Raw genomic sequence first — 12,462 nt, forward strand, 5'->3', positions numbered from 1 at the left:
AAGCACTTAAATGTTTAAAGAATTCACTGTAAATAAAAACTAATATTGCCACCAGTACAAAATGTTTTCCTTAAAAAGCTTTGTTCAAAATAGGATGATTTGAATAGTGTTCGGACAAAAATCAGTTATTGATCATTCTTGATCACCATGAAAATAACTGGGGAAGCGGCAAATTAATTTCACTTACAGGGTGTGCTGGAAACCATCTGTTATGGATTTTACCACTTACAAATGCACTGTAGGAGAAGGGCAGTCCTCCAATTAAGAACAAATGCAATCTCATTCCTTCTTTACTGACGTGTCAATAAAAAATACACTTTTGCTTTGCTTAATCCAATCAAACTTAATTGGAAGGAATGGAAATTTTAACAGGATAGAAACATTTGCATTCATCAAATGCACTGCTGTTTTTAGGCTGCATAAAATGGCTAACAGAAGCACTTTTTCATGACTTAGGTTTCCAGTTCTACTTAGCTCATTAAGTGTTATAAAACTAGAATCACCCCTACATTTTAACTTTCAAAAGAAATGCACAGAAACATTCATGTCATGCACCCACCCGATCCACAACATAAAATGAGGCAGATAAGACATGAGCCAGGGCACTTCAGCATCTATTACACAGCGAACAGCAACAAACATCAAAGTGGCAAATGAGCATTGCATTTGGACTAGAACATAACTTCAGACTAATATACTGCCTACAACACCTTCTCTGAACACATCTACATACCCAGAATTATTCTAATGTCATTAAGAATCAGACATTTCATCTTGATTTCTAATCTATAACCAAGTAACAGTTCATTCAGGTCACTGAAGGCAAAGGCATTAAAGAAATCTTTTATTTGTGGTTCTCAGTTGTGGTACAGGCCATCATCAAAGTAATCCTTTACGTTGGCTATTCTCCTCTCAGCCTGCATCTACAGTGGCTTTACTATGCAGTGATGCTACACTGTTAAAATACTTAGGCTAAGTGCTCTCTCTCACACCTCTGTCTGCCTTGAAAAGAAGAAGGGCAGTGTAGTACGGTGCTACCTGGTTAAGGCTACCAAGAAGATCCACACGCAGGATGAAATTCTCAAACATCCAGATCAGCTCTTTTTAGAACCAGGAATTACACCAAACATCAAGAGGAGTTACCGATTAATACTTCAAATGAACATCTGAAAATACCTTTAGTATGACTGTTCCTTTTAATTTTTGAGGAATATCTATTGTCCATTATACTGTATAAAAACAGAACAAACCACAAACTGACATCATATAATTTTTGTCGAGGGATTATACAAGTATTTGCTGATTCAGAATAATAAACAGACTACTTCCACAGGGACAAAGGACATAATAATACATTGTCCTAAGAAAAACAGTTCTTATTTATATCCAAGAATTTTGTTTACTAAAACTCTTTGCATTTTAAAGACAAACTTCTGCTAGTTAATTTAAAAAAAAGGAAAAAAGAAAAAAATTACCATACCAGTGCTTTGGTGTGACCTGAGTCAAACTTATGACTTCATCAAGAATCTCATTCTTTGCTTTTTCGAATAGTTCATTCTATGCAAAAGGAAAAATATGGAATAGTAAGATTTTAAGTATATTTTGATCATGTTTCCATACAAAAAGTAAAAAAAACAAAACCTTTTTCTTATGGCCTTTAAGCCTAAAATGATACCTTCTGGTCATGTTCTGGACAATGTATGTGCTTGTCATAAGCTACCCCGGTTTACCATACACATTCCCACCCATCTCCTACACGGCTCTGGCCAGGCATGGCATTTGAATATTCAGGATCTCTACAAAAGAACTAGAGAATGGGATCATAATTGTTTTGTTATTCTGTCTGGAAGACCAGGGAACGTAACTTCTCTTTGCCAGTTCTATCATGTTCACAAAGAAACACTGACCTACTCCTGCGGGCAAGTTAACTGTATACTAGAGGAGTGAAGGACTTGTTAAGTGTTGAAGTATCACAATTTTGAAGGACGCTATTTCATAAAACATAATGTTACACTGTCCTCACATTTTAAAATGTCAGTACTTTATGTTAACTTTAAGAAACCTTTACAAATGAAATTAAATGGCATAAATTTTAATCCATTATCAACACTTTGTAGCACACAAATTAAAGCAGTCATGTAATTTACCCTGTCAAGCTCTCGCAACCGGGGGTAATTGTTCTTCCATTCAGTCTCAAGATTGAAACGTGTGGCTGCAAAAATCAGAAACAAGGCCTTAATTTTTTTAATTGTCTATATGCACTTCAAGACTATCTTAAAAGTTTAGTAGCTCCAAAACTTGCCACAAATCTTGCTTACGACAAACTCTCCAAGAACATTAAGTGCCTCTGCAAATGAGCAAAGTTTTTTGCTGTCTATGCTCAGATATTCTGTTTGCAAATTACAGGATTCATGCATTGAAAAAATGTAGTGGAAAGAGAGCCATTCAGCTTCCAGCTCTGTGCAAGTCAGCCCTGCCCTGGCTGAGCAGATGGTGTCTTTATATAGGAAACCATTTCAAACAACATCTGAATCCAGTGGAAGGACTGTGTTTTGCCCACAAAAAACCCTGGATTTTTTTCTTCACACTTATTTACTCCCTTGGCTTTTAGAGCAAGCGGGTCCTTCATACCATGAATTATTTTTTTAATGTGTTTTTGTAAATATTAACTGAGACAATTACCAATTCATGAGAAATGCTGATCATATAAAATACATAAAGCACAACTCCCCAAGCATGCTGGCAAAATAGTATTATATGTGTGTGCAAGAATGAACTGTTTAACGGCAAGCTGCTATTTCACTTGGTTTTTGAAAAGATGTTTACCTTTAAAAGCATCTGCTTGTTGCTCCACAGACTCTCTCACCATTTTCCAGAAGCAATCTGACACAGCAAGACTTAAGTTCTTTGTTGTTACCTGGTGTGCCTTCAGCATACATGTCCTGTAAAGAAAGATAGCTAGAGGAAATTCTTCTATGCATACCCATGCTTTCTGGCCCACATTTTCTCCTCACAAGAATAAAGCTCTGCTTTTTATAGCAGAGAAGCAGAGAATAACATGTCAATGTGGACCTAACCCAAATTCCAATCTCTTCCTCCAAAATATTAAATGCAGATAATCAAAGCAAGAGGAAGAAAAAAAAAAACCAACAAAACAAGCAAATAAAAAACCCCACCACAAATACATTTTTATTCTACAGGTTGCAGTGCAGGTACTGCAGTCCCAAAGACCAAGCAGCTTGCTTTCCTGAGAAATACAAGCCTGTGAAATCAAAACTCTGCTCAATGAACTTCCAGCAGAACACACAAGCTAACCCTTTGAATACAACATTGTTGTCACAGCAAGATGACTGATATTTAGAGGCACTACAACTCATATTTGGGCTGGATTCACTCCTCCCAGGTGTATAAAGTGCCTAGACATACACTGGGAACTTAGTTCTTCTAGAGCCAATGAAGACACACAGAAACCTCTGAAGAGAGGCTCAGAACTGCAGTGGAATCAAGTGCTGCCTGAAAATTCCTGTCTCTCTCCATTGACTTACAGTAAGCATTAGTAAACCAGGCTAACTTGGTCATCTCAACAAGATACTTAAGCAGATTAAATCTCAAAAAGTATTTCCACACTGCAATTGTTTTTTTAAGTTCAACAAGAAAAACTGATACTAGCATTTACTAACACAGGCTCATTTTAGTAAAAGCAATAAATAGCAACATACTTTAACAGCTTTGAATTTTGAAAAAATTCCTCTTCATATTCTTTAATAGATTCAATACTTTCACTGCTGTTGCCTGGAGAAAGAAAAAGAGTGCTGCAACAGTTCCATTTAGACAGTTTTCTCTGCTATCCAGGAGAAAATAAGCAGAAGCAAAACTCTCTTTACCTTTTCCAGTAACAACTGCAAAATAACCCAAAGCTTTCATTGGGAAGAGTTTGCCTTCAATTATTTGCTGGATCTATGTAAATAAAGGATTAAAAAAAAAAAATGTGGTTAACTTTGCACATAGGCATTCTTTCCTTCAGCAGTTTTAAAACCAGATCTAATTCTATCTATGCAGACTACTATAAGAAGCAGTTTGTCATGGGACTATGAATTCTACTGATATTTAAAAGAAAAAAAAAATGATAAAGGCATAAAACAAATAAGACATAACATAGCAAAAGACAAATAAAGTGAAAAAGCCTATCCCAGAATATCCTAAAGCCTTCTCAGGAAATGGAACTTGCTCAGGTCACCTGCATGAAAGGAACCGGTATTATAGCAAGCTGTAGTCAAGCTTTTTTTTAGATCATTAAAAGCAAAGCCCGAGAGAGATGAAAACAACCACTCAACAGCCCCCCCACCCCAAATCATCACATCGAATACAGAAATAAGCACTCAAAAACATCTAGAACAGGTAGGTGAGGTCCAATATTTCTGAAAGCATCTCAGGTATTTTTCCATGTGTGACTTTAGCCATCACAATGTGAGGAAAAAAAAGTGTCAACTCACCCTGCTTGGGCTAGCCACGTTTTTCTCAGCAAGATCAACTTTAGTCAACACAAAAATTGTCCTTTTTCCTTGGGGATCCATTTGGCTGACTAAGTCTGTGACAATACTGCGTTCTGCATCCACTGATCCGTCTAAAATAAACAAAACCAAAGTTATATTTTAGGGACTATAATCTAACATGCAGTACTGAAGATATAGTAAGCACCAAATAAGTTTTATGTTACAACTTAAAATCAGTAAAATTACACTTATATTCAATTTTTGGGTACACACAGTGAAGATCTGCTTTATTCCCAGTATCATTAAAAAAATTAGTTTCTTGTAGTTGTATAAGTTTTGAACAAGCACCAGCTTGCTCAAAATATTAAACTCTATTATTGTGTGTTGCCTCCAAAAACACTTTTGAAGAAATCTTGAATTTTACTGTCACCACCATTTTTAATGACAAAAAACCCCTTAGCAAAAAGTTGCTTTTTGCCACAAATAACAAAGGTGCTTTAATTTATAAATACACATTCCACAGCATGCTGTTTTGTACACTATATAAATTACCACAAATGGAAAAAAAAATATAATCAGGAGAGTCCCCAGAATAACATAAGAATCACAATTTAAAAAATCCTGCCAGGTGGATAACCATCTAGACTCTTATTACCTTGAATACAAAGGATGATGGCATTAGGATTCTGCATGTAGGCCTTGCTGATGCTAAAGATGGTTTCCTTCGTATCTGGAGCCATACCTGATGTCACAGTCTAATATGTATATGGAGATATATATTTAAAGGAAAAAAGAAAATAGAAAGATGTAAAAAAGAAAAACAACAGCTAATGTTCTCACCAATACCGCTACCTCACTTACATCTCTTAAAGTTTTTTAAAAATTTATTTATTGCATACTTACACTAATGACTCCAGGTAAATCAACCAATACCATTCTCTGCAAACCAGGACCTTTCACACTTAAGGAGATGGTCTGTGAAGTAAAATGGAAATTAAAGGTTTATACACACCTACTTTGTATGTAATGACATACACAAACACACATATATAAAATTATATAAATGCATATTTACACAAACATGTGCTTTAAACCAGCAACAGCCTGTAATTTTAAGAGATAAGTACAATTTTATATGCATGTACTTGTGAAATAAAACCTACTTTAACAGTCCAAATACACTCTGTACAGTGCAAAATATTAAGTATACACAAACTGTATTCACCAGTCTCCTATTTTAAAAATACTCATGGAAGACATACATGTACAAGTATTTGCCACTAAATATTTGATGTCTTACCTCAGTGCTAACTGTGCACCCTTCCTTCACACTATTTCTCATTCTGATTTCTATTTCATGTCTCAAAGCTGCAAGCTGTTTTGAGAAGAGCAAAATATAAAACTCCTTATAATCATGATAGAAGAAAAATCACCAATATAGAAAAGTTTACTTAGGGATTAAGATCTCTCTTTATAAATACTATCTCATATGCATGTCGAATAACTAAGTCTGGTAACTGAGGCACTAAATGACAGATTACCTGCAGGCCCCTGCATAGTCCAAAAAATGTCTTGGCACAAGAGCTCCTCCTACATTTTATCCACTTCAGTGCCAGCCAAAAACACCCTAAAAGATAATTTAATAACTAATATAATGCCTTGCCCCACTAAACATATTTCACTCTAATTAAACAGGGGCTAACAGCTCAAAGACACAAATTTTTTCAGAGAATTAATAAAAGTCACATTAACTTCCAGTCTTTACACTTACATCCTCTTCCTTGGTCAGATCAAACTCCCGAGAGCTGTCTTTGAATAAAGCCACATGGTGGGGACCTTCACTAAGGGTTACCTAAACGGTAAAAGTCTTATATGAGAAATTATGGTAAAAACACAGAGAAACATGAGAAGTACACAGCATATGTACACTTCCCACTGCAGACATACAAGTATATGTAATGCTTGTTTAACACAGGACTACTTATGGTAGGAATTACTACTACTCTGATAGTATATATGGATCATAGATAGGCCTGCAGAAGTTTTGTCATTGACTGCCAACGACTCACTTGCTTAGATGCCATTTTATAAGCAAATGTTCACTTATACTTCAATTAACGGCATAATCAGAGGGACAAGAATATGGCAAATGCTGATTCAGAGATTACGATGTTTCTTACCTTAACAGGGGAACGTGTCATCATCTCCCCAGACCCTCGAGGGAATATGCGGGCTTGGGCAATCATTTCTAACACACTGGTTTTTCCGGCACTTTGATCTCCAACCACGACCACCTTTAGTGAAAGTTTAAACAGCCACTGGCTTTCAGCAGGACAGTTTGGAAGGTTAGACAAAAGCTGACTAAAAAGACGTTAATCTGTATCAACACTGGCTGCATTATGTTTGACAACAAATGCATTGGTTTAAATATGGAATCTTTGAAGGAACGCTAACTTATAGTCATGCAGAAAAATTGACTTGTGCTTAAGACAGCACAGTCCACAAAGCGCCCTGAGGGCCTAACCTGCCAGGCCACCTAGTGAGGAGAGGAAGGCCTTGCTGTTCTCGTGGGGAGAGGAAGGCCTTGCTGTTCTCGTGGCAGGTGGGTCTTCTCTCCTTGTACAAAACCCTTTCAGCAGGCGAAACACTGATGACTACTCTGGTAGATGCTGCTTCTGCCTGGAGAAGGCTGAGTTTGATGTAGGTCCTGCCATTTCCCCATTTGACTGGCTTCCTATAGAAGCCACCAGCACTACAGGCGGTTGGTTGTGCAAGCAGAAAGCACTCCTGGCTCTCCCCTGCACCAGCAGTCAGGCTAGCCAAATTCTCGTGCCCCCCCCCTCCAACCGCAACACTGCTGAGGGGAGTTAGCCCCCGGCACCGTACCTTCTCAGCTCCACTGGTACACACTGGGAAACAACAGCCATTTCACCATGCCGAGAAGGCTGGGGTGCCCAGACTGAAACCATTTAAAATGAAAGGCTGTGCACAGCAGCAACATCTGTATCTAGATAGGGTTTTATCTACAAGCTAAGGCAGACTTAACATAGTTACATTGGTTATTCTCAAAATTCTCTTCTTGCATTTAAAATGGAGAACATGTCTTAAGCAAAAACCCTGGAGTTACAAGAAAATAGCCTAGCACTAGCTCGGGATTATCGTGGAGTACAATTAAATGTTCTATTCAATTCTAAGACTGGTGTTTCAGAAAAAAAACCTTGAATTTTTCGTCTACTTACACGAGGTAGGTGATCTTGAGTGTTATAACTGGCATCATAATCAGACAAGATGTCGAGTACTTCAGAATACATATCAATCAAGGATTTCTAATAAAAAAATAGAGAGAAAACACAGCCAATTAACAGAACAAAGATTGAGTTTCAGACTACTTCATCTGTATATTCTGTAAACTCATCTGTAAAAATGTGTTTATTCTCTCCTGATGGTTTGAAACCTAAATGGTCTATATTGTAGCACAGATCTGTTTTATGCATTACAATAGCAAGTAAAGTCATCCCTTGCCTTCTGTGGATGAAAATACTACAGCTGCAGACACATCTCGCTGAAAAAGCAAAATGAGAGCTCTTACATACAGCATAAGTGAGCAACAGTGCTCAGACTTCACAGTTTCCAAGTTAAGAAGCTGAACTGAGTTTCTTCTATTAAACATCTAGACTTAAATTTTCAGCTTGATGAACAGTAAGCATTAACAAGGGCACAGAGCTATCAACCTCATTCTGTACAAATAAGAACTCCTTATCTTCCAGTTCCCAGAGGAAAGAGGAAGATCCACATTGGTCAGCAAGTGACACAGAGACAGGCAAAAAACATCTGTTTTTTAGAATGCTGAGGATGTTGGCAGACAAAAGCAAAAGCTTAATTAGTTCAAACTCCCTGGACTTATACAGGGCCATTAAAAGATGTTTCCTGACCCTGTAACTATATTCCTACCAAACTCAGTAAGACCCATTACAAAGCACAAACGTATCAGATTGTATGTGTAAGAAGAGTTGGAAGCATATTTATTAGCAAATACAGTGAAGCTACATCAAAAAACGCAATCCACATTTCCCACTTAGGTAAGTTATTTAGTTAGACCTAGTAACCCCTTTGTGCTCTTCAGCTGAAACCATTTCCAAAAGTTATATAGGTCAAAAAAAAAAAAAAAAAAAAAAAGAATAAAAGCCTAACATGTCAAAAAATTAGCATAGATATAACAAATGATAGAAGTTCATATATGAATTAACAAATACAATTTAGAATAGCATCATGGAAAATATGGCATAATTACATTTCTATGCTGATTTGTAACACGTAAGTACCTTTAACTTCCTCTGATGAATTCCCTTGTCATCTCTTTGCAGTACCAATTTTCTTAATTCTTTGTTCTCCTTCTCTAATCGCTCAAGCATTCTTTGGTATTTGAGCTACAGAAAAGTGGTACAAATATACTCTTGTAATTACGGAAATAGTACACTCACGTGAGCAAAATTTTACCTATGAAAAATATACTACCCTTCAGGCAAGTCTTTCAAAAACATAGAAACCTTTGTGGTTGCTACAGTTTATTGAAAATACAAGGCCATCAAGAGAAGACTGTTAGATCCCCCCCCTCTCCCCCCAGCAACACAACACCTTTGCTTCAAAACTTTTAATAAGACCACAATGTTCAAAATTGGGTATACATAAATCAATCTTTAAGCATCTTATGCAAGCATCATTTTCAAAGGAGCTACACATATGCAGTCAGACAAAAATTAGCATCAGTGGGAACTGGCTGTTCAATCAGAAAGATCATAGGGCTTTAAACGTGAATTTGCAAGCCTAGTTTAGACCCAAGATACAACTTCAGTTCAAGAAACAACTGTACCAGCTCAGTCCTGTTTAGAAGATGATTATGGTAGTCCTCTGAAGATGAGATATGAATGAAATTTTGATACCTACTCTGAAAATTGTTTTCTATGATGTGGAAATGTATTTGGCCTGAGTGTACTTTTAAGATCATATTTCAAGCTGTTATTAAAAAAAGGCAAGTAATAAATGCTTTCAAAACGAGCAAATATAGAAAGAGGTTACAAACCCCTGTATCAAAACAAGAAGCCTATAGATACAACAAAGGAATAACTGTACATTAACTTAAGAAAAATAAGCAAGCAAACCAAAGTAACTACTAATACGACTAATATGCATCATCCCTGAAAAAAAGTCTATCTTAAAAATAACTAGTTCCGCATTGCTAATTAAGGAGATTAAAATTTTGTCAGAATGAGTTTTGGTGAAGTTCAATTCAATTAATGTGACAGGAAGGAGTACCACCTTATACCACACTTGCATTGAAAAGCCCCATTAAGGTGCAACACAGGAAACCCTTACAAGTTTGCTGTAAGGCAACACACCTACGAGGAAAGAGTATTGCTGTCTAAACCAGAACTGTAAATTATATAACTGAGGAATCATGGTTCCTGCTCTGTAAGGACTGCCTAAGGGATGAAATACTTCTTTGTAAACCAGATCTGCAGCTGCACACTGTATTGCCCAATATTATGAAACCTAGCCCCTAGAAGGGCTGGAAATGTTCCTTGGTTGAGCTGATGCAGGGAGTTCTTAAATGATCTACTGAATGCAAGACCAAATTTCAGAGAACATTAAAACAATTTTATTTTTGTGATTTTGTTCTTAAATAATGTACGCTCGTATGTATTTGCATCCTTGATAGAAGATACTAGATTTAGTACTATTTTAACCTTGTCAGGTTGTAGGTGTAAGTCTTATGTAAGGGGAACAAAGTAACATGTATGTATTCACTTATACAGAAATACATATTAAAAAATGGGCTTTCCAAATGTCTGTTATTGAACTCCTAGGGCCTCTGAAGTAAGGCTATGCACTTTTTAAAAGGCCAGTTTGAAAAGCAGTGATCCTAAAGCTGATCCCTGCAGATCTTTTCCTTTCCCGCCAGCTAATGAAGCAGGCTTCTCTTTAACAGAAGTAACAAAAGGAAATACTGAAAACAGGATTTCACTTGCAAAAGCACATCTTCTGTCAGGCTATATTAAATTACAACTGAACTAGATGGAAGACATTCAGAAATTGAAAGTGGCTTGGGTTTTGTGAAGCAACATTTTTTTTAGAAACATATATTAAAAAATCCTACCAATAGCTGTCATTATTGTTCAAATTTTCACTTTCTGATTCTTTTTTAAAGGACATCACTCTGAATGGCACCACCCTCTTCAGCTTCTTAAAGGGATTAAATGTTCTGTTAAATCCCAAAGGGAGGGCACAGAAAAAGCTTTTAATGTGCCCATAGCAATTTTCATATCAAATAGTCCAATCATAGAAACAGCTTTAATTGAAAGAACTGCTTACTGCTTCACAAAACAGATTTTGATTAAGACTGCACGGCTTACATACAACTCTAGCATCATACCTGCTATCATTTTTCTTGATGGGAGAAAACAAAAAAAAATACTTTGGTTCTCCTGAATGCCACTGTACTATAACCTGAATATCTCATCCCACATATCCCATAAGATGTCTATTTTTCCTCTTCAACCTCTGATGTTTAGTCAGCAAATGCACTTAAAAGCTTTTTTACTAGAAATATTTCCTAGATTAAGGGATTAAAATGTAACTCCTTAATAAGTAAACTCATTTCCTTTCTGCAACAAATGTGCCATTTAAACATGTAAGATATCACAGATGTATTTAGTAGCATTGAAATTATAAAAGAGAACTGTAGAATGTCAGGAGTAAAGTTAGTATGCATAACAAGTTAAAACTGGAATATCACCATTGTATTTATCTAACACTCTGGGGCTAACTTTACATTTCAGGACTATATAGCATTGAAGGCAAGGAAGGTATTTTGGGAAAGTATGATTACACATTTGCCCTATTCTTACACGTCCCTCTTGCATTCTGTCAGTCGCTATCAGAGAAAGAACAGATCAGACTGACCTTTGGTCTGTGACAACAGAGTAAACTCTGTGTTGATAAACTCAAAGATTGGAAAAACCCCTGCATTTTTACCAAACATCTTATATCTCAGGTATGCTTTTGTCTAGTAAATCTGAGTCTGCTGCATGTAAATCTCTACTCAAGACATCAGTAACTCAGAAGTTACCTGAGTGCGTAAAAGTTCTTCTTGAAGTTGATCAACCTTCTCTTTGTCAGAAACCTACAAAGAAAAATAATCATGGCTACTAACATATTGTTTAGTTTATCCACTACAAGTAACCAAATCACAAACAGAAAGTTTGATTCCACATAAGAAAACTGACTTTACATGCATTTTAAAGCAAGTAAAATTCTTCAATTAGCATTTGAGATTTGATGCTGATGGAAAGTTCCATCTGCAACAGGAGGTTCACATAAAAAAAAAAGGTCTGATTTCCAGTACATGCAAATGCAAAAATTAACCCTTCAAGACTTAATATTAGGAAAGTGGGCTTAGGGAAAAGCAAACTCTGCATGTTGCTCAGAGTTTTCTGGCTACTGCCGTAAATGTAATTTTAGTGGTCAAACTCTCAGGATCTCGTAGGTTCATTTCCTGAATCAGCACAATCTTCATGGGATACAATCACTAAAACACCTGCTTGCTACAGAAATTACTATCAGATGAGTATTCACTATTTCTGAATCTTCAGGGAGATTCTTATTTTATAATTGTTTTTCTGAATTATAATCCTAAACATGCATGCACAACTTCATAAATTGTAGTTTGCCAGTCTTGAAGCGTTATTTTAAAATTATTTTAAATTATTTAAATTACATTAAAAACTGGAAAAATTAGGATATTATAATACAAAACATTTTGCAATTCAAGACATAAATGTAATAAGATCAGGCAATTAGAGCCATTCTTAGACAAATATTCTTAAAATACGTTCATCAAGATGTAATAAACAGTTGTTCAAAACAATCCCTTTTTAATAACAAAGACAAAAGCATATATGGTGCAATACAA

The 12,462-nt window shown here is 36.1% G+C and overlaps 1 protein-coding gene across 5 annotated transcripts in view; it reads right to left on the reverse strand.

Annotated features, from left to right (window-relative positions):
* Positions 1 to 12,462, reverse strand: part of OPA1 (OPA1 mitochondrial dynamin like GTPase) — a 58,257-nt gene that overhangs the window by 28,765 nt on the left and 17,030 nt on the right. For all 5 annotated transcript variants that reach the window (XM_049802951.1, XM_049802947.1, XM_049802949.1 and 2 more), the window contains 14 exons: positions 11,620 to 11,673; positions 8,816 to 8,920; positions 7,733 to 7,819; positions 6,674 to 6,787; positions 6,265 to 6,345; positions 5,794 to 5,868; positions 5,397 to 5,468; positions 5,149 to 5,248; positions 4,494 to 4,624; positions 3,885 to 3,957; positions 3,720 to 3,792; positions 2,827 to 2,942; positions 2,148 to 2,212; positions 1,481 to 1,557 (listed from right to left, as the gene is read on the reverse strand). In XM_049802951.1, the coding sequence (XP_049658908.1) occupies positions 1,481 to 1,557; positions 2,148 to 2,212; positions 2,827 to 2,942; positions 3,720 to 3,792; positions 3,885 to 3,957; positions 4,494 to 4,624; positions 5,149 to 5,248; positions 5,397 to 5,468; positions 5,794 to 5,868; positions 6,265 to 6,345; positions 6,674 to 6,787; positions 7,733 to 7,819; positions 8,816 to 8,920; positions 11,620 to 11,673 (1,223 nt within the window). The remainder of the gene's footprint in view (positions 1 to 1,480; positions 1,558 to 2,147; positions 2,213 to 2,826; positions 2,943 to 3,719; positions 3,793 to 3,884; positions 3,958 to 4,493; positions 4,625 to 5,148; positions 5,249 to 5,396; positions 5,469 to 5,793; positions 5,869 to 6,264; positions 6,346 to 6,673; positions 6,788 to 7,732; positions 7,820 to 8,815; positions 8,921 to 11,619; positions 11,674 to 12,462) is intronic.

This window comes from Accipiter gentilis, chromosome 6, assembly GCF_929443795.1.
Source record: "Accipiter gentilis chromosome 6, bAccGen1.1, whole genome shotgun sequence".
Classification (NCBI taxonomy): domain Eukaryota; kingdom Metazoa; phylum Chordata; class Aves; order Accipitriformes; family Accipitridae; genus Astur; species Astur gentilis.